General features: G+C 51.2%; 2 protein-coding genes across 2 annotated transcripts; one reads left to right on the forward strand and one right to left on the reverse strand.

Moving 5' to 3' along the window:
* Positions 1 to 4,610: 4,610 nt before the first annotated feature.
* LOC309582446 (feather keratin 1-like) lies at positions 4,611 to 4,916 on the reverse strand (the record flags this gene model as incomplete). The annotated part of the gene is made up of 1 exon (XM_082297606.1): positions 4,611 to 4,916. One exon carries the CDS (start codon positions 4,914 to 4,916, stop codon positions 4,611 to 4,613), a length of 306 nt encoding a protein of 101 aa, XP_082153732.1.
* A 4,195-nt stretch (positions 4,917 to 9,111) lies between these two features.
* LOC309582460 (feather keratin 1-like) lies at positions 9,112 to 9,417 on the forward strand (the record flags this gene model as incomplete). Its single annotated transcript, XM_082297620.1, has 1 exon — positions 9,112 to 9,417. One exon carries the CDS (start codon positions 9,112 to 9,114, stop codon positions 9,415 to 9,417), a length of 306 nt encoding a protein of 101 aa, XP_082153746.1.
* Positions 9,418 to 20,537: the final 11,120 nt, after the last annotated feature.

Here is a 20,537-nt window from a genome sequence, read left to right on the forward strand (position 1 = left end):
TGGTCAGCAATAAATCCTGAGAGAAAGGAGGAAGAGGGTAGCGAGGGAGCATTCATTAGCAGATTGTTTGTCCAGGAAGAAACTGCTAAGTGTACCATGTCCCTGCTTCCCAGGAGTGGCTGCACATTGCCTGTTGATGGAAGGTGATAATAAAACTCTTTTTTTTTTTTTCCCGTTTTTTTTGCAGTTTTTCCTTGCTTTTCTTCATTAAACTGTCTTTATCTCAACATACAGTTTTTAAATTTTATCTTCTCCCACCATACTCTCTCTGAGGAGGGGGAGTGATAGAACATTTTGGTGGGCACCTGAGGGCCAGGAAAGATGAGACTCTGCTGAGGGACCTATCTTGTGGGGAGGATGAGCAAACAGACCTCTCCCTTCTCATCCATGTGTGATGCAGGTTGTCTTGCTGGGCAGGCTCACAAAGCCCTTTTTCATCTTAGTGTGAGGTGTTTAAAAATACTAATTAACTCTATTAACTTAATGTGGTGTTTGAGGTATCTGGTGTCAGGGTGGTGTAAGAATAGAATTTTTTGATGTGGCAACAGTGAAACTTGTCCTGAAGCGGCTGGCCCCTGCGTGGCAGCTTTTAACACAATACTGGAGCTTGACCTGTACTATCAGAGGACAGGGATCCAGACAGGGGCCCAAATCACTTCTGAGAATGTCATGATTGAGTCATGCATCCAAACTACATTTAAGAACACAGAAGTTGAGGCAGGCACCCAAATCACACATGAGAACACTAGGGCTGACTACCAGAGCATAGTCAGGCGATCAGTGGCGTGATAATCCCGCTCCACTCAGAACTCAGCTGATGGCATCTAGAATACTGTAGTGAGTTTGGGGGTCTAATGAGAGAAAGATGCATCTGTGAGAAGGGCTGGAAGGATCATCCAGAGAACTACAGGCCTGTTGATGCCATGAAGATTTTTTACCTTTTTTTTATACCCCTGTCATACCTTTTTACAACTTCTGTATTCTTAGTGGTTTTTGCCTACATTCTTGGACTTGTCAAGCTGGAAGACTAAACATTTTAGAAACTTCGTAGGTAGGGATCAGTGTGCCCCAGACCCCAAGGTCCTCTCCAGAACACATTCTGTAAACCAAGACAGAACCATCCAGGGGAAGGTTCCTTGGGGAGGGGGGGCTCACTTGAGCCTCTCATTGGGAAATCTTTGATAGATCTGCTAATTAGTAAAACCTGTAATGTTATATTCGATCTTTTGGGGCTGTGCATTGCAGTGTGCATTTCGATGCATATGACCTGGACATGTGCACCTAAGGATCCTTAAAATAAATACCAAGGTAAAATCCCTTTTTCCCTTCTAACTGTGTTTGACTCTTGATTTTAAGACCAGGAAAAGGCATCACTGTCAGTCTGACCTTGGCACCAGGGAAGGTTATGGAGCAGATCATCTTGAGCACAATCACACAGCATGGACAGGACAGCCAGGTGATCAGGTCCAGTCAGAATGTCTTTATGAAACGCACACCCTACTTGACTAACCTGATCTCCTGTGACAAGATTACCCACTAAGTGGATGAGGAAAGTGTTGTAGAAGTTGTTTACCTGGACTTTAGTAAAGTCTTTGACACCATTTCCCACCAAATTTTCTTGGAGAAACTCACTGCTCATGACTTGAATGTGGCTTATATTCACTGGATAAAAATTTGGCTTTACGGCCAGGCTCAGAAAGTGGTGGTGAGTGAAGTTCAGTCCAGTTGATGGCCAGTCACTAGTGGTGCTGCCCTGGGCTCAGTATTTAGTCCAGTTGGGATTATTATCTTTCTGGATGACCAGGACCAGGGGATCAAATGCACCCTCAGTAAGTTTGCAGATGACTCCAAGTTGGATTCTGTTGATCCTCTAGAGGGCAGAAAGGTTCTACAGAGGGATCTGGCCAGGCTGGATCAATGGATCAAGGCCAGTTGTATAAGGTTCAACAAGAAGAAATGCTGGGTCCAGCCCCTGGGTCACAACAATCCCCTGCATCACTACAGTCTTGGGACAGAATGGCTGGAAAGCTGCCTGGGGGAAAGGACCTGGGCATGCTGATTGACAGCAGTGGAACATGAGCCCAGGTGGGCAAGAAGGCCAGTGGCACGTGTCTTGTAACTGCAATAGTGTGGCCAGTGGGACCAGGGCAGTGATTGTCCCTCTGTGCTGGGCACTGGTGAAGGCACACCTTGAGTCCTGTGTCCAGTTCTGGGCCCTTCACTGCAGGAAAGACTGAGGCGCTGGAGTGTGTCCAGAGAAGGGAACAGAGCTGGGCAAGGGTCTGAAGCTGACTCCTGTGAGGAGTGGCTGAGGGAGCAGGGGTTGTTTAGCCTGGAGAAAAGGAGGCTCAAAGGGGACCCTATTGCTCTCTAAAACTCCCTGAAAAGAGATTATGACAACATGGGGATCGGTCTCTTCTCCCAAGTAACAAGTGATAGGATGAGAGAAAATACCCTCAAGTTGCACAGGAGGAGATTGACACTGGATATTAGGAAACATTTCTTCACTGAAATGATTGCCATGCCCAGGAAAGTAATTGAGTCATCATCCCTGGAGGTATTTCAAAGATGTGTAGATGTAGTACTTCGTGTTATGATGGTGGTGGGTATGGCAGTGTTAGATACATGGTTGGGCTAGATGATCTGAAAGCCCTTTCCAACCTAAATGATTCTATGATCCCTTGAAAGATTTTGGCCAAGTGGAGCAAGTTGAGCAGAAGAGGGACTGGATGGGACCATCCAGTCCCTCTTCTGAGGGGGCTGGAGTACTTGGTTGAGGAGAAAGGATGAGGGAATGGGGCTTGCTGAATGTGGAGTAGAGAATGCTTTGTGGGACACGTAAAACCATCTGTGGAAACATGGCTGGGAGTAATATCTGAGGAAACGGAGAAGTTATATTCACGTCCTAACAGAAGTTATAATGGTATGGAAATTATGGGGTAAAATACAGTTGTTGCTCCCTAGATGGAATGTGGTTGGCAGCACTTGAAACCTATTCCACAATGATTCCCCACACCCACAATATGCAACCATAGCACCTGCTATGGGGTTGGAATGGAAGGTGGAGTGGAGACACTGCAGCCAGGCTCTGTTGGTATCCTTGCAGGGAGGGGAATTCCAAGGTACTTTGCAGCCCATAAACTGCTCAGCACCTGCCAACCAGGGAGAGAGATGTCCTGCTGCTGAGCCAACAACTGGGGCAAAACCACTTTCCTCAGATGAACTTGGTTCATTACAGTCTAATTGTGATATTAATGTACAACTCCCTCCCCAATTTCCTCGCCCCTGAGGTACGACCTCCCCTCACTGGGCACGGGCTCTGTGTTCTTTTTGACTGTACCTTTAAAAGCGAAGCGAGAATTTTACACTCATCAGTGACAAAGTATGTATGACTAGAGTCACTCAAGCTCCACCTAAACATAAATAAATAAAAGTAAGTGGAGGATGGGGGAAAAGTTAGGGAAGACACCATTGTAACTTGTGGGATGAGTGAATGGGCTGAACCTGGGATGCTTATTGGATAAGAAACGCACTCTGTGCACACTGAAGAGTTTTATTGGGGATTAGACCTTGGCTGTGTATTTCTTTGAATACATTTTTTCAGTCAGATTCTATCATTGACAAGGTCAAACCTTGACCTGTCACAATTTTTTATTGATAAAAGCGTTATTCTGTAAACTGTCACTGTTAGTACTTCACTGGTGTTTGCGGTCTCCAGCGGCAGGGAACACACTCGAATACTGTGGAAGACCCACTAAGGGGTCAAAAAGTGGGAAGACCTGCTGAGGGGTCTCCCTTAGTCTGTTGGTGTTCCCTGATTGAGTCAGTCAAGCCGCCCTCGGATCCAGCAGGACAGCTCAGTGCAGGGTCTCCCTAAGGGGACGCTGACAGAATGGTCAGGCACAAGGGTCTCAGCTTTCCTGGGGCACTGACAGACAAATTAAACACTAAGGGTTGAGGAAACCTTTTTCACGTGACAACATCTCTGATCTAGCTCTAGTCAGTGAATTGTGTTGAATCATTCTATCCAGCCCTAGATAGGTAGAGAAGTTTGAAAAGCAGACAATCACCTTCTAAGCACAGCCAAAGCAATCCTGTGATAATGGTCCCCATACAAGCATACCCAGTAAACCCCCTGGTCATTTTGTGAGGGCATATACAAGGGAAATGATGACACAGAGGCAAGGGCTCAAATGCAGCAGAACTTTAATGAGTCAAAAGATGAAAACTAGGTAAATCTGAACAAAAGGAGCACCAGAGGCAGATAGGAGTCTGCACCAAATAACTGTGGTGGAGATCTCAGGAGGTGTCCATCTGCCTGCCCTACAGAGGGAGCAGGGCCAGCAGGTCGTTCCCCAGGATGGCTGAGTGTGGCTCACAGCCCAGGGGAACACAAGGCAACAAGGACACAGGAGGGAAAGGAGAGAGTGGCAGAGGGCACAGGCAGAGATGGGCGGTGCTTCCCGAGAGCCCAGGCTGGCCTCAAGCTTTTGCAAGGGCTGCTGGGGTTGCTCAGCCCCTCAGGAAGCAACAAGCTGATGCTCCATCCCCAGTGAAGTACTGCCTTGTTGAGTCCTTGGCTTCCTTCCCCAGGGCCATCTCCAGCAGCTTTAGCAGGGGAAGCACCTCCTGCCACAGAGGCCACTGCCCAAGCCTGAGAGGCCAAAGCCCCCGGAGCTGATGGGCACTCCCTGAGAGCTGAGGATGCTGCCAACGGCAGCCGAGGTGGAGGATCCCACGGCGGTGTTCTGTGGGAAGGAGCTGAGGATGGGCCCAGGCAGGGTCACCACGACTGGGGAGGGCTGGATGGCCACGGTGGAGTCCTGGCACTGCTGGACACAGGGCTCATTGCAGCTGTTGGCCAGCGGGGTGGGGCCGCAGGGCTGGCAGGGCCGGCACGGGGTGAAGCAGGACATGTCTTGGGGCCGGAGATGCACCTGGCAGAGAGAGCAGGGGGAAGCAGAGCAGAAATTGTGGATGAAGAGCAATCTTTCACCCCACTAAGAGTGAGATAAGTCACAAGTTGGAGAAAAGAGCTGGGGATTATGCAGCGAGATCCACAGGTATCACCCTCCTTTCTGCCCAAAAGAACCCTCTGGACTGCAACAAAGCCCAAAGAGGTTCCTTCCTAGTCCATAGCTCAGGAGACACTTAACCAAGTTTCAACCTCTGGTCATGAAAGAACTTCATCCCCTTCCCTCTCCCATGATAGCAGTTCCAAGACCCCACGTACAACTGGGGCAGGTATGAGCTGAGGTGCGTTGGAGAAGTATGAAGAGAAGAAGAAGAAAGAGCTTCAGACTCACCTTTTACCAAAGGAGATGGAGGTGAGACGACTGGATGAGAGAGTGAGGAGAAGAATATGCTTTTATACTGCTCTTGCACTGCCTCAGGCCCACAGACATTGCATGACAGCAGTAATTTTCCAGCAGACTCATCTCAAAACCAAAATGTTCTACCTAGTGGAGCAGGTTGTGTTTTGGTTTCTGTCAACCTGTGCTGCCATTTCATTTCCTCATTTTCAACATTCCTGCTCTACTTTCATGTGCTAAGATGAAGCACCCAGGGATATCCTGGGTGACGTTGTGTCAGTGAAGGCGGAAGATGTGTTGGAAGTGTGATGGGGTCCCATGAACGTGGGGGATGCTGGCTTGGAGCAGTGAATTGTAATTGTTTTCAGCTCCCTTTGTAGCAAGAAGTTTCAGCTCTCTTCCGATTGCTGAGCTTTTCTCTGGGAAGAATGTTTACCAGTTTGTCTGAGTATGAAGGACTAGGGACAACCAAAGCCTGCCTGGCTTTGAACCAGGCAAAATATGTGGAGGGCACAAGAAATTCTTCTATATAGATGAGAAGTCCAAAGGATGACTGGGGCAGCTTCACTGAGGGCAGGGGTTACAGGAAAGGTGGAGGTACTCAAGGGATTCTTGGCCTTGGTTTTTACCAGCAGGAATTGCTATCAAGAGATTGGGCTCCCTGGAAAGTCATCAGCAGGAAAGGCTTACCTGCACTAGGGTAGGATCAGGTGTGGGAACATTTAAACAGATTGACTGACATGAGAGTGTGTGACTTGGTGCCGTGCACCCGTGAGGGATAGTTGGTGTCTGAAAGACTCAGCACTCACAGAATACTTTGCAGGACTGGAAGAAAGTCAACGGACCTCTTATCTTCAAGAAGGCCATGAAGAAGGAGCCATGTCAGTCAGCCTCACCTCAATTCCTGCAAAAGTAATGGAGCAAATCAACCTGGAAGCAATTTCTCAGGATAAAAGGACAAGAAGTTGCCTGTGAGGGGTCAGCATGGATTTCTGGAAGCTTGACAAATCTCATTACATTCTCTTATCTTGTGCCTGGCTCTGGTGGGTGAGGGAAGTTCGGCAAATATTCATCTAATCTAACTAAGGCCTTTGATGCTGTTGCCTGTAACAATCCTTAGAGACAAACTGACAAAATACAGGCTGGGGAAGAGGGTGGTACAGAGGACGGAAATCTGTGAAAATTGTTGGTCTTCAAGGGTTGGGATGAGAGGCACAAAGTCCAGCTGGCAGACACTCATTCCTGGTGCACTGCAGGGCCCAGACTGAGGCCTGCACTGTTTAACTCCTTTATCCAAGATCCTGCACTGAGGGAAGAAAAATCTCCTGCCCCACTATAGGCTGGAGCTGATTGGCTGCCAAAGAGCTTCACAGCAGAGGACAGGGGTCCTGGAAGGCACCATAAGACAACTCTGGTTGGAAATGGCATCCGACAATGTCCTGGGCTGCTTAGGAAGGGGGTGTCTTTCAGATGATGGAAGGTAATCTCAGAAGTGCAGAAATAGAGGAGACAGTGCCTCTCTCAACTCTTCACCTACAAGATCTCCCAGGCTGCTGAATCCCCTAGAAGAGTTCCAAGAGGGTGGGGGAGCCTTCCCAGCAGTGAATGGGTCTCAAAAAAAAAGACTGCCTGACAAGAGTCAACCAGTGAAAGCCACCTAATGCATTCTGGATCACAGCTGCTATGAAGCAAGTTCTAGGCTATCTGGAGAACTGGGCCACAGCAGCCCTCTGGCATTCAAGAAGGACAAATGGCAAGATCTGCACTTGGAAATGAAAAACCTCTTTCAGCAGTATGGGCTGGAGACTGAACTATGCTACAATCTGAGAACCCTCAGCTCTCTTGTGAGAGATGTTCTTTGGGGAAAGACTTGGAGGATGGAGTGGATGCACAAGCCTCATCCTCCTGGCCAAAGAGACCATGCTGTGTTGAGGAGTTCTCCTGAATGCTCAGTGGAGGGATAGAAGGGGTTGCAGAAAAATCTCCTCACTCGTTGGGACTTATCCCTGGTCCTGTGCCTTGAGTATTCTCTTGGCATTTGTGCTTCAGCATACCTTGTTTCCTGTGCCCAAAAAGACTTGCTTGGAGAGGACCCCAGCATCCTTGGGGAAGCAGGAACTTGTCCAACTCCCTAGTAAATGAGGGTTGTCAGTGATAACCCCTGCAATGCCACGTACCTGAGAACACTGAGCGAGGGGATGCGCTCAGAAATGCCCTGGATACAAAACCAGCTCTGAGACTACATCAAGGAGTGATGCACTTCCCTGCCCTGCAGACATGGAGGCAGTTGGGATGTGTCCCAGGAGGGCAAGGGAATGCCTTCAGTAGGCAAATTTCCAGGGAGAGACTCTCCCTACCTGTGGTGAGTCATGCTCCAATTTTGGGTTGGCCGTGTGTCAGCCTTTTGGTGTGAGGTCGAGCCAGGAGGGTGTGATGTCTGTAGACCCATGTCCCTTTCAGGGACACAGCTGCCCTCCAGCAAGGGCAGATCCATCCATAACCCAGGAAAGCTGCTGCAAGCACTGGGCTGTACCCGAGTACACAGCTTCAGGCAGCCACAACAGCTATTGCTGACAGCATGACCTTCTTGCCAACACTCCCACAGCTTCAGGGGCTCACAGGACAGTCAACATGTTTTGGAAAAGTCTCTCCTGTTGGTCAGGGTTTAAGGCATACAGCCAAAGTTCATGGCACTGTGAGGAGAATGGAACAAACAAGATGCGCCAAGACCCAACACACCCCTCATGTAGTGAGGAGAGACCTGACCCCACCAGAACTGTGGAGTAACCATGGTACTTAGGAAGGATGACATTTTCCTTCTTCATGGTGACTGAAGGCAGTTATATGAGACCCCCAGAGACTGTCATGAGAGGGGATGTCTCTTCCAAGTAAATCTGTAAAGGATTGAGGGAGAAGGATAAGTCACATCATTAGGCACAGGAGCCTTTATGTACCCAGGACAGACTCCTGTACTGGCAGGGGGAGATTCAAACCTTTCTGTAACGATGTTTGAAAGGAACATCACCAGATTTCCAGGTTACATGTCCTACATCTGCACAGACCCCTCATACACTTAAGGGTACATCTTGTGGTGATAGTGACATGATCCCTCTGGGGAAGTCCTTGGATCTGTCATCCTGGAACTTGAAAGGAGCCTACAAAGAATAATGGGCACGTCAGAAATGAGGAAATGTACTGGCAATGCTGATGGAAACCAAAACACAACCTGGGGCATTAGGTGGGATGTTTTGCTTTGGAGATGAGTCTGTTGGAAAATTACTGTCCTCGTGCAATGACTGTGGGCCTGGGGCGGCACGGGAGCAGTATAAAAGCAGTTCCACCTGCTCACTCTCTCATCCACTCTTCTCCTCCACACAATCTCCTTGGGAACAAGGTGAGTCTGAAGCTCTTTATTCTTCTTTTATTCATTCTCATCATTATCCTTCCATGGGATTTTTCAGCACAAAACTGTCCCTTTGTTCTACACCTGATTTTGGTGCTGCTTTCCATGGGAGAGGGAAGGGGGCAAAAGAGGGGACATGGAGAGAGGTTGGAGCTCAGTTAGGTGCCTCCTGTGGTATGGGCTAGAAAGGGATCTCTAGGTGCTTGGTTGCATTTTGCAGGTCTCTTTTGGGCTTTGGAGAAGGAGAAGCCTGTGCACCTCCCTATGATAATTCCATCTCTTTGTGCCAGCTTGTGTCCTCTCTTCCTTGTGGTGGTGTTACAGGCTTCTACTCACCCCTTATATGCTTTTCTATCCCCCTGTCTTCTCTGCCAGGTGCACCTGCAGCCCCAAGACATGTCCTGCTTCACCCCGTGCCGGCCCTGCCAGCCCTGCGGCCCCACCCCGCTGGCCAACAGCTGCAATGAGCCCTGTGTCCAGCAGTGCCAGGACTCCACTGTGGCCATCCAGCCCTCGCCCGTGGTGGTGACCCTGCCTGGGCCCATCCTCAGCTCCTTCCCACAGAACACCGCCGTGGGATCCTCCACCTCGGCTGCTGTTGGCAGCATCCTCAGCTCTGGTGGAGTGCCCATCAGCTCCGGGGGCTTTGGCCTCTCAGGCTTGGGCAGTGGCCTCTGTGGCAGGAGGTGCTTCCCCTGCTGAAGCTGCTGGTGGTGATTCCAGGGTATGAACCCAGGGACTCAACAAGATGGTACTTCACAGGTGATGGAGAATTGGGTTGCTGCTTCCTGAGGGGCTGAGCAACCCCAGCAGCCCTTGCAAGAGGACTCTTGGGAAGCACAGCCCATCCCTGGGGCCCATCTGCCCCTCTGCCCCTCTCTGCTTTCCCTCCTATGTCCTTGTTGCCTTGTGCTCCCCTGGGCTGTGAGCCCCACACAGCCATCCTGGGGAGGAGCTGCTGGCTTGCTCCCTCTGTTGGGCCGGCAGATGGACTTCTAGAGGGTTCTCAGCCACAGCTATGTGGCACAATCTCTTATCTGTTCCTGGTGCTCACTGCACCATGACCATTGCTTGAAATGACCTAATTTCCCTCTCTTGACTCATTAAAGTTCTTCTGCATATAAGCCCTTGCCTCTGTGTCATTTCCCCTGCAGATGCTCTCCCAAAATGACCAGGGAGAGAGATGTTGCTCAGTCTTTGTTCTGGGAGGAGGTGTTTGGGGATGCTTCTAAAGCAACTGGTAACACAGGCTGACATCAAGTTTGCTTAGTGAGACATTGGATTACTCTCTGCTTTTTAAACATTGCAAAACTAGCAGGATGATGATATTCCAGCTGCCAAAGGGATTTCATTGCTAGTGGCACTCATGGCCAACTTAAGTCTCTGTGGACGAAAAGTTCATACAGAGCACCACTGTTTCTCGAGTGCACCACTTGTTGCCTCTGACGGAGGCGTAGCGACCTGGTTCAGGAACGGTATGACGACCACCTCAGGTCGTTCGGGCCATCAGCTCACAGACACCAATTTGGTGGACGGCAAATGGCGTTTATTCATGGGTTACACAGGGTTAAATAACCTGGGTTTACCGCGTCACTTCCTTCTGGTCAGGTATTACCTGTAGAGGGGAGGGGCTTTACCTGTCCCGCACAACGCGATATCTTCCGAACGCCTGTCCCTAATCTCCTACATTTCCCCCCCCTCTATCCTAAATTATCCACATATCCCCCCCCCCCCATGATTGATTAGAAAACATGCAAAGTATAAATGATACAAAATTTGAAGAACTAGTAAAAACCTACATAACAAGTTATAAAAAGTGATATAACATTCAGAAAATAAATGTGCTCTAGAGCAATTGCTGGCGGTCAACAAACAGAATGTTAACCTTTTCTAGCCGGCTTTTAACAAATGACACCAATTTGTTTAGTATGCAAGGCCCGAAAATCAGCGTTAGGAGTAACATAGTGAGGGGGCCTATTAGAGTGGAAACAAGGGTGGTCAGCCATGGAGACTGGTTAAACCACGACTTGAACCATCCTTGTTGGGCTTCTCTTTCTCTTTTTCTCTGGGCTAGTCTTTCTCTTAGTTCAGTCATTGAGTCCCGTACAACTCCAGTGTGGTCTGCATAAAAGCAGCATTCCTCTTTCAAGGCAGCACACAGGCCTCCTTGTTGCATGAGCAAGAGGTCCAGTCCTCGCCTGTTCTGCAGGACGACTTCTGAGAGCGAGGAAACAGATTTCTCTAGAAAGGAGATGGATTTTTCAATCCTTTGTAAGTCTTCATCAATAGTCATCTGCAGCTGAGAAAGTCCCTGGTGTTGGGTCACAAGGGCTGAAACACCTGTGGCTGTGCCGGTGGCTCCAAGGCCAAGCAGCATTGCGATCGTGATGCCTGTTATTATTTCTCTCTTGTGGAGCCGGCTAGGTTCTTCAAAAAGGTGGTACATTTCTTCTTCCTGAATGGCTGGTGAGGATGATGTTCTGCATCGGCTTGCCCTCTGCCAAGGAGCTGGCTCATTGATGGCGCGGCGATCAGGATGTCATCCATGTACTGAATGATGGTCGCGGCTGGGTCGCTGCACCGGACTGGCGCTAGTGCTCGGTCCACCGTGATCTGGCAGATGGTGGGGGAGTTGACCATCCCTTGGGGTAACACCTTCCACTGGAAGCGCAGGTTAGGCCGTTGGCTGTTCGGGAAGACGATGGAAAAGGCAAACCGCTCTTTGTCTTCATCATGCAGGGGTATGGAAAAGAAACAGTCTTTAATGTCAAGCACCGCGCAGGGCTGCCCTTTTGGTATCATCGAGTTCATGGGCAGCAAGGTTTGGACTGGACCCATTGGTTGGATTTTTTGTTCACCTCCCGCAGGTCGTGCAGGAGGCGAAAGCCCTCGCCAGATCGTTTGGGTATTACAAAAACCGGGGTGTTCCATGGGCTTATGGAGGGCTCTATGTGGTTCCGCTGTAGCTCGTGGCTAACTAGCTCGAGGAGGGCGGTCATTCGAGGCTTTGACAAGGGCCACTGCTCGGTCCACACGGGGTCAACCGATTTCCATACCAGTTTGATGGGCAGCGGTGGGTATGCGGCAGTGGCCCTTAGAATAAATTTGTCACCCTGACTTTCAGTAGGGCAAGGGCATCCCTCCCCAACAAGGGTGGACACTTTGGCATAACATATGGGAAAAGGGTGATAGTTTTCTCCAGTCCTCTTTCAGTGCGGAGCGTTATCGCTATCAGTTGGGTGCTTTTTTGGGCCCAAGATAGTCCCCTAACTCCGCCCACCATGGGGGCCTCCTCCAGTTCCCAATGTATAGGCCAGTACGTTTCTGGGACAACGGTAACATCTGATCCCGTGTCAATCAAAAAAGGGAGACGAATAGCAGAGTCACCTGGGTTGTTATGGAGACAGCAAACTCCCCACACGATCAGCGGGTGGCTGCCCACCTTCATGGCCAAAGCCACCCAGGGGTCTCGCTCCCAGGAGTTTGTTCCTGCTGTGCCTGGAGCGCGGACAGGTTCAACTGAGCCATTGGTTGAGCTGTGGAATTGGTCATTTCCCGCGGGGGCAGTGGGTGCGGGAGCTCCATGGCCCATTGGGGATTGACATAGCTGGGCCGCTTCATGTCCCAAGTGGGAGGGAGCTGTGTGCGGCCCAGATGCCCCCTCCCCCTCCCGTTTCCCTGGAGCTTGGATCTGCATTCTCTGGCAAAATGTCCCTTTTTCCCACATGCCCAGCATGGCCCCCTAGGTCGGGTCTGGCGTGGGGGAACTGCTGTTGTTGGAGGCTCTAATTGAGGACAATTCATTACAACGTGGCCTGCCTGGCCACACTTAAAGCATGCCATTACACTGGTTATTGCAGTGCGGACAGCTGCCTGGATTGGGGCCAGATGTTCTTCTTTTGCGACATGCTTAATCATATCTGCAATACTGGACCCGGCTGGTAATGACCGTAAAATGTCCTTAGTGGCAGAGTTGCATTGTTGCCGCAAGCATTCTGCCACCACAGGGCCCTTTGCTTCTGGGGGCAAAGCAGAGGAATTGACTGCTGCTTGGAGGCGGTCTACAAATTGTGTGAAGCTTTCGCTCTCGCTCTGCTTTATTGTGGACCATGGCGATGGTCTCACAATAACTCTGGAAGCAGAGCGGATAGCTTCTCTGGCAGCACGGGTGGTTGCCATGACTTCGGGGGCCCGTAGGCCCTCGGCTTGCGCCTGGGGGGTGATCATGGTTGGGTCTGTGCCCATTAGCCGCTGTAGGCTGGAGCCGTGGAGGGGGTGGTCTGCCCCAGTTACTAGGGCTAGTTGCTTTGCGCAATTGTCTTCCCACTCTTGTTTGAAAACAATCATCCCTGCCCCATCAAAAATTAATCTGCAGGTTTGTTTGATGTCAAATGGGAGCATGTCATCCCCTCCAAAAAGGCTGTCAATGAGGGTGGAAATCATAGCCGAATTAATCCCTCTATCTGAAATTGCTTTAACAATTGCTTGTATATCTTTAGGATTTATCAGTGAGTAAGTCCTCTGGTTTCCGCCTTGCCCTCCTACCCGGACCGGGAAAGCTAGCGTGGCTGAAGGGGCCCATTCAGCACAGGCTGTTTTTATCTTTCTCCAGTCTGTAAGCGGGGTACGTTCTTTTTCAAATTTCTCCTTGGCCCAAGTAGGAGCGCGGTGGTTATGGCTTTTATCTATTCTTAAATAATCTTGGTCGGAGTCAGAGTCGGTTACGGACCATTCGTCAGGCCACCCGCTCCAGCTGTGGTCCGACTCAGAGCCGGAAGTCGACTGACTGGATACTTCCGGGCTCCGTAGGTTTTTCACCGGGCTCCTGCCCGGCCCCCTTCTCTTAGGATTGGGCTGTTCCTTCCCCCTGGGCTCTCCCTGCCTCCTGCTGAGGGAGGCCCTTGCTATATATGGGCATGTTTCCGGGCGAGCGCTCTGGTTGGCCCTGGTTCCCCCTCCGGGATTCCCCCCCCTTTTCCATTCACGCGCATCTGAGTTATCTGGCGGCCCTTCTTTGATCCCGCCAGCCGCGTCTGCGTTACCTGGCGCACCTCCCCCGCTCCCGCCGGCCGCGTGTGCACCCCCCCCATCCCCTCCGGGGTCGGCGCCATTCTGCGGGGCATAGGGTGGGGGTCTGGCCCACTCCGTTTCGGACTCCGCTTTAATGGCAGCCCCCCGTGCCTCCTCCACCAGGCCGCCCCAGAATGAATGCGCCGGCAACCTTTCCCTCCGTAGGTAGGGTTGGGCTGGGGGGCTGTGGAGAGGGTCCCTGCTCCTGCGAGCCTCTATGCTCTGCAGGGGTACTTTCATCTGCCGTTTGCGTAGCCGCCCCAACTCCCAGCCGAGGTGTGTCCAGCAAACAGTTCCGTGCGGCTTTCCAGGTCTCTTGCTCTTGCAGAGCCTTACGCAAAGCCTGCACGACTTTTCCCCATAGTTTAAGGAATTTCCCCGAACCCAAGGACATTGTTTCGTTGGCTAGAGCCTTGGTACATTTGTCCCATACTTCTGGGTGGAGTATATCCACCGGTCGGTCTATGACCCCAATTTCCAAAAGCCTGGCAACAGCGAGAGTAAAATCTTTTGGCTTGCAATCAATGCCCCATTGCTTATGAATCTGAGATACGACCTTCGCGAGAGCTTCCATCCTCCACGCTGGTCCGGGAGCGTCCCCCCCGCCGGGCTGGTCCAACCACACCGGCCACCGTTCACCCGTCCAGGCGAATTCCCGATCCCGATTCCGATTCCGGATCCCGGGCTTCGGCACCACTTGTTGCCTCTGACGGAGGCATAGCGACCTGGTTCAGGAATGGTATGACGACCACCTCAGGTCGTTCGGGCCATCAGCTCACAGACACCAATTTGGTGGACGGCAAATGGCGTTTATTCATGGGTTACACAGGGTTAAATAACCTGGGTTTACCGCGTCACTTCCTTCTGGTCAGGTATTACCTGTAGAGGGGAGGGGCTTTACCTGTCCCGCACAACGCGATATCTTCCGAACGCCTGTCCCTAATCTCCTACACACCAGCCCAACCTCTCCTCTAATTTCTGAGCAGATTTAGATGCTGCTTTCCACAGTTATTCTCGCACAGCCGATTTGATTGCGGAGTGACCACAGCTGCATCATCAACTTCAAGCCGTGGCAGAGCCACTGTTGCAGGCAAAGCAGCCACAGGCATCCAGTGCTCAGTGCTGGGCCATCCCAAAGTGGGGAGTCACTGTCAGAGCCTCCCCAGTCCCTGACCTTTTCCATAGCCGTGGCATGGTCGCTCTTGGCAGTCGCCAACTACAACAAATGTGTGAACTGAAATACATGCAGGTAACCAAAATGGCCAAAATCTACACCTAAAGTGTAAAGGGCAGATTTATTCCATCACTACACTGGCAAAATGGGGAGACAGACACTGCTGAGCTTATTCCATCTTATAAGGGATGAAAAGTGCATGCAATAGGCCTGTGCCCTACTTAACTCAGGGCCTGATGCAGGCCCATCCTTTCACAAGTCTGTGCTTTTATAACCTCTGAGCTTCTTAACTCTCTTCCCCGCCCCCCCCCCCCCCCGCACAAGAAGGCCCAAGCCTGTGGGAAAATTGCTTTAAAGTCTTTAACAACACCCTGTTATCTTCTGTGAGAGAATTCAGTTTCTTTCAGCAGGTGTAAAACAACCCAGAGCAAACACAAATGTGTGAAATTTTCATACTGAGTATTTTTAGCATCTCCCAGGTGCAAGTTTGAATGAAAAGAACTCTAAAACCAACTTATTTTCTTTCTCCTTGCCAATCTTCCATTTTTAACTGTTACCTCCCAACAACCCACCAGTGCAGCTGGGGAGATGGACTCCTCGTGCGAAGATTGGTTGGGCTCCCCAACATCTGCATGGTGTTCTCAAAGGCTGAGGAGGGAATTTGTGTTTGGGGTGCAGCGAGGAAGGGCCTCGCTGCTCCTGGCTCTGCAGAAGCTAGGAACATATTCTTCAGTGGCAAGGGATGGTCTCTAGACAGGAGCCTATGTATGTCTCACCCTTCCTTCTCTCAGGGAAGACCCTGTGCTGTGATTGGTGCTTGCCACATGCCCCCTGTCTTGGTTTGAAAGACAGGTGTCTGCTAAGGAAGGCAGAAGCCCCCGTTGGAATGGCAGATGGGGCCCCCCTTCCCACCGAATTATTGTAATTTTGAAATCAAGGGGCTTTTAGGCAAAGATGTGGGAAATAGGAATAACAGTTCTTTACTATTATATATCTATATGTGTATAACCAGTCAAACAAAACAACAATAACTATGGCAGTAACAGCAAACAATCACAAACCCAGTGCCAGCCTTCTCGGCTGTCAGGCTATTTCCCCTCGGGTGCAGTTCCGCTCGCAGCCGGCAGGGGCGCTGGCGGCTCCCGGTGAGCAGGGCAGGTGCGATGGTTCCCCCGCGGCTGCAGGGGGCGCTCCGGAGCAAGCTCGGGGAGCACGCAGCACTGGTGCCCCGGGATCCCGGGGAAGGATGGAACAAAGGCTTCACAAACCCCTGGGCAGCCGATCCCAGTGTCTGGCTGGATCCTCGGGAACAGCAGGCTGGAACGGCAGGCTGGAATGGCAGGCTGGAACAGCAGGAAAAAACACAAATCCTGGGTGGCAGATGAGATATATCCAAACGGGGAACCTCCCGGAGGTCTGGGCAGGCAGGGTGAGCACGGCTACAGAATAGTGAAGGCTTGAAGCAACAGCGGGGCAGGACGGCCATGGCCCGGCTCCGAGCAGGGCAGGGAAGGTGGGCTTTGGGATCCTGGGGCTTCTCCAGCAGAAGGAAAAACAGCCGAAGAAAGCAGCCTCCCTCTCTGTCCGAACGCTGAGACCGACTGACCGCACACCCAGGTGAAAAAAAAAGTAGGCAGCTCTTTTGTTTTTCTTAACTACCCAGCCATTTGTTCCCCTAGCAACATGTATGGGAGAAATTCCTTTAGCAGAAAAAACCCCAGGAGAGCTCCTAAAACCCCAACATTACCCCCCAGAGCAGCACCTTTCTCTCTGGCAGCTGGGGACAGCGTGGGGAGAGAGAAGGACCACACAGAGGCACAGGCTAGGATGCAGCAAAACTTTAATGAGTTGGAAGAGGGAAAGGAGGTCCTCTGAGTGGGCAGTGTGGTGCAGGGAGCACCAGGGGGAGGTAGGAGACTCCGTCCCTTGGCCAGGGTGCAGTTCACACCTTGGATGGAGCTTAGCCAGTGATCACAGCCCAGGGACGGACATGAGAGCAGAGACAAGAACAAACGGGGGAAACAGGCAAGTTAGACAAGGGCCATGGTTTCAGAGAGCCCAGGCACCCCTCCTCCAGTGCAGGTGGAGCCATGGATGCTCAGTGCCTCTGAAAGCAAGGCTCAGGATCTCCATGCTCAGTCCATTTCCATCTTCTGGGTTCCAGGGGGTCCTTCTGTGGGGCTGCCACCAGCAGCTTTAGCAGATCCTGTTGCAGTAGCGGTTGGTGATGCAGGAGAGGTCAAAGCCGCCAGAGTTGATGGGCACTCCATTGCAGCTGAGAGCACTGCCAACGGCAGCCGAGGTGGAGGATCCCACCACGGTGTTCTGTGGGAAGGAGCTGAGGATGGGCCCGGGCAGGGTCACCACCACGGGGGAGGGTTCAATGACGACGGTGGAGCTCTGGCACTGCCTGACACAGCACTCATTGCAGCTGTTGGCCAGCGGGCAGGGGCCGCAGGGCAGGTAGCAAGGGTTACAGGGCTGGAAGCAGGACATGGCTCGGGGTCACAGGTGCACCTGGAAGAGAAGAAAGGGACAAAATGGGGATGGTTGAGGAGCTGCCTCTCCACCCACCACAAGGGAGCCAAGACACAGGCTGGCCTGGGAGCTGGAGCCAGTGCAGGGAGGACCACACAACTCTTTGCCTGACCCCCACCACTGAGCAAGGACAGACAGGCCCATGAAAGCACTTTCTTAGTCAGGAGAGCAAGAGTCCCCTCAGCCCAGACACAGCCCCTCTCCACAACAAACCTTCTCCCCCCACCCCCTCCTAAACAGGCAGCCCCAAGCCCAGCACAGGACAGAGCTTCCAACTCACTTGCTTCCAAAGGAGAAGAAGGGCAGTGAAGTGGATGAGAGAGTGAAAAGCTGCCATGCCTTTTATACTGGTCCTGCACTGCCCCAGGTCCAGAGGAAGCATCTCTGGAAACAATAATTTTCTGAGAAGCTCATTTCAAATGCAAAACACCCCAGCTAATGATACAGGCTGTGTTTTGGTTTCCTATATGGCCACATCTTCATTGCCTTCTTTGGCCACACACGTTTCTCCCTGAAGGCTCCTTTTTAGAGCTGGGCAGGGAAGCCCCCATGGACTTCTGGGACAGGAGCTCATTGGTGTCAGCAGAAGATGAGTCTCGAGTGCCAGAGGCATTGCCCGCAGTCTGGGGATATTGGCTTGGGGCACTCCCATGGGCTTGTTTGCAGCCCCGTGGGCAGGAAGGGCCCTGCTGCTCCAAGCCCTGGAATGTCTGCCCGGATGCCAAAGGGCTACTGAACGTGATGATGTGCCATGTCCCCTTTCTCCCACCCTCCAAACTCTCTGACTGACACCGGCCATTGCCTTGGCAGGTTGGTCGTCAGCGCTGCTGCTCTTGTCTCTCTTCCTCTTAATGCTGCTCTTAGGAGCACTTGTTGGGCCTCCTCCACTCCATGGACTCTCTCTGGTGCTGGAAAGGGAAGGGAAGGGAAGGGAAGGGAAAAGTAAATCAAGGCACAGCAAGGCAGGGCAAGGGAAGAGAAGGTATAGAGAGCTGTCAATGAATATTGTTCCTTAGGTGTTGTCCATCTGCAGGGATGTCTAGGGTACCTCAGGGACCATCTACATGCAACAACTATATTGGAAATTACTCTGATGAAACGCGTAATTTCCAGGCAGTATAGATTATTTTCTTTATCACAGAGTATGTGGCTTCCATGGTGAAGAGATGACTGCTCTGGAGGTGCAAGGTGGTGCAACTCAGTTTAGGCTTTCGTCGGCCTTGGTTCTCAGTGGTGGGATTCTGTGGGCATCTCCTTCTGCCATCAGCAGAACCACATGGTAACGAAAGTCCACCCCACTCTAAAGGACTGCCCGCAAGGCAGGGGAGCTTCTCAGCTGCTGTAGAAGGACAGGACTCTCTGATCAAAACCACTGGCACTTGCCCCAGTTTCTCCATGGCAGCCTTTGCACTTTGTGGTAATGGCAATGGGTAGTTCTGATAAGCAAAGGAATGGAGAAGGGTCATGGTGTAACCCCAGCTGGCATCTTGGCACACACATCCTGTCACACCATGGTGGGACAGGGGAGAGGATCAGAAGAGTAAAAGTGAGAAAACCCATGGGTTGAGATAAAGATAAAATAAAGCTGTACATGCAAGCAGAGCAAAACCAGGCATTCATTCACCACTCCCCATGTTCAAACAGATGTTCAGCCATTCCCAGGATAGCAGGGATCCATCATGCATAATGGTTAACTGGGAAGACAAATGCCATCACTCCAAGCATTCCTGCCATGCTGCTTCTTCCCACAGATTAATATGTTTAGCATGATGTCCCATGATATGGAATATCCTTTTAGGCAGTTGTGGCCAGCTGTCCCAGCTGTGTCCACTCCCCACTTCTTGTGCACCCAACAGTCTTGTGCTCCACTAACTGGTGGGGCAATCTGAGAAGCAGAAGAGGCCTTGATGTTATGCAAGCACCACTGAGCAATAACAAATTATCTCTGTTTGATCAACACTTTGTTGTGTTTTCAGAACAAATCAGGACTGTAGTCTGAGACCAGGTTCTGTGCCTTATATAACTTTGTCCCAGCCTAAACCAGCACAAGAACTCCTGAAGAGGACGGTCTATTCTATTAGAGGATCAAGGCAAAATCCATGGCTGATCTATTCTGCCGTAGGGACAGCTGTTCCCTATAGGACATCATTTATGATTTCTCTGTCATTCCCAGTGTGCTGCCTTGCCCTTCTGCACACAAAACACAACCTGTGTCATGAGTGGTGGCTTCAGCCCACTGGCTTTCACTTAGGTATGAAAGACAGAGTTGCCACGTATGCAGAAAGTCTTGGGGAGAGGGAAGTAGGGCTGGATGCCCCACAAAGGGCTGGATGGAGAGGACAAAGCCAAGACTGGGATTGGTGTTCCCGTGCAGGGAAAAAGCTGCTCTGCTGGGCTTAACTGTGCTCTGACAGAGGTGCTTCCCTGTCTCTGCCTGTGCATTGGATCGCCACAGGAGTTCATCAGGGAGCCTTTTCCCTTGATGGACAGGCTGTGAGGTTTGTGTCCCCAGCCCAGAGGTTTGTATCTCTCCATGGTGGTGGTGGCTGTATGACAGGTTGGTCCACACACACCCATGTTCCTTCTCAGTGTTGACTCTCCTCAGTGAACGTCTAGCCATGAGACATCTCCAGCTACAGCCTCTCTGCCCCTTAGCCAAAAAAGTGAGAGCGGCTATTCCTTGACCTGTCCTTTGTGCCCTCCTGCTATAAGCTGTTGTTTCTGTAGCATTTCAGCTCTCCCCATGCTCACAGAGGCTTCTTTTCAGGTCTTGTAGGGATCTTGTCTATCCCTAGTCAGGCTACCAGCATTTCCTCCAGTACAGGTAGGAGAGACGCATTTTCTCAGGGCAGATGAAGTTTGTGTCCTGAGAGCTCACTCTCTGCATGTAGGAACAGTACTTAGGAGAATTTGTGTTATCTGCAAAATGGATAGGTAAAGTCTTGCTCCTCCTATCAAACTTATGCAACCATATGCAACCTTCAACCCATATGCATCCTTCACCCTTCAGCAAGGATAATTCCCTGGTCATGCCAGAGTG

The sequence above is a fragment of the Coloeus monedula genome (assembly GCF_965178545.1).
Source record: "Coloeus monedula genome assembly, chromosome: 26".
NCBI lineage: Eukaryota > Metazoa > Chordata > Aves > Passeriformes > Corvidae > Coloeus > Coloeus monedula.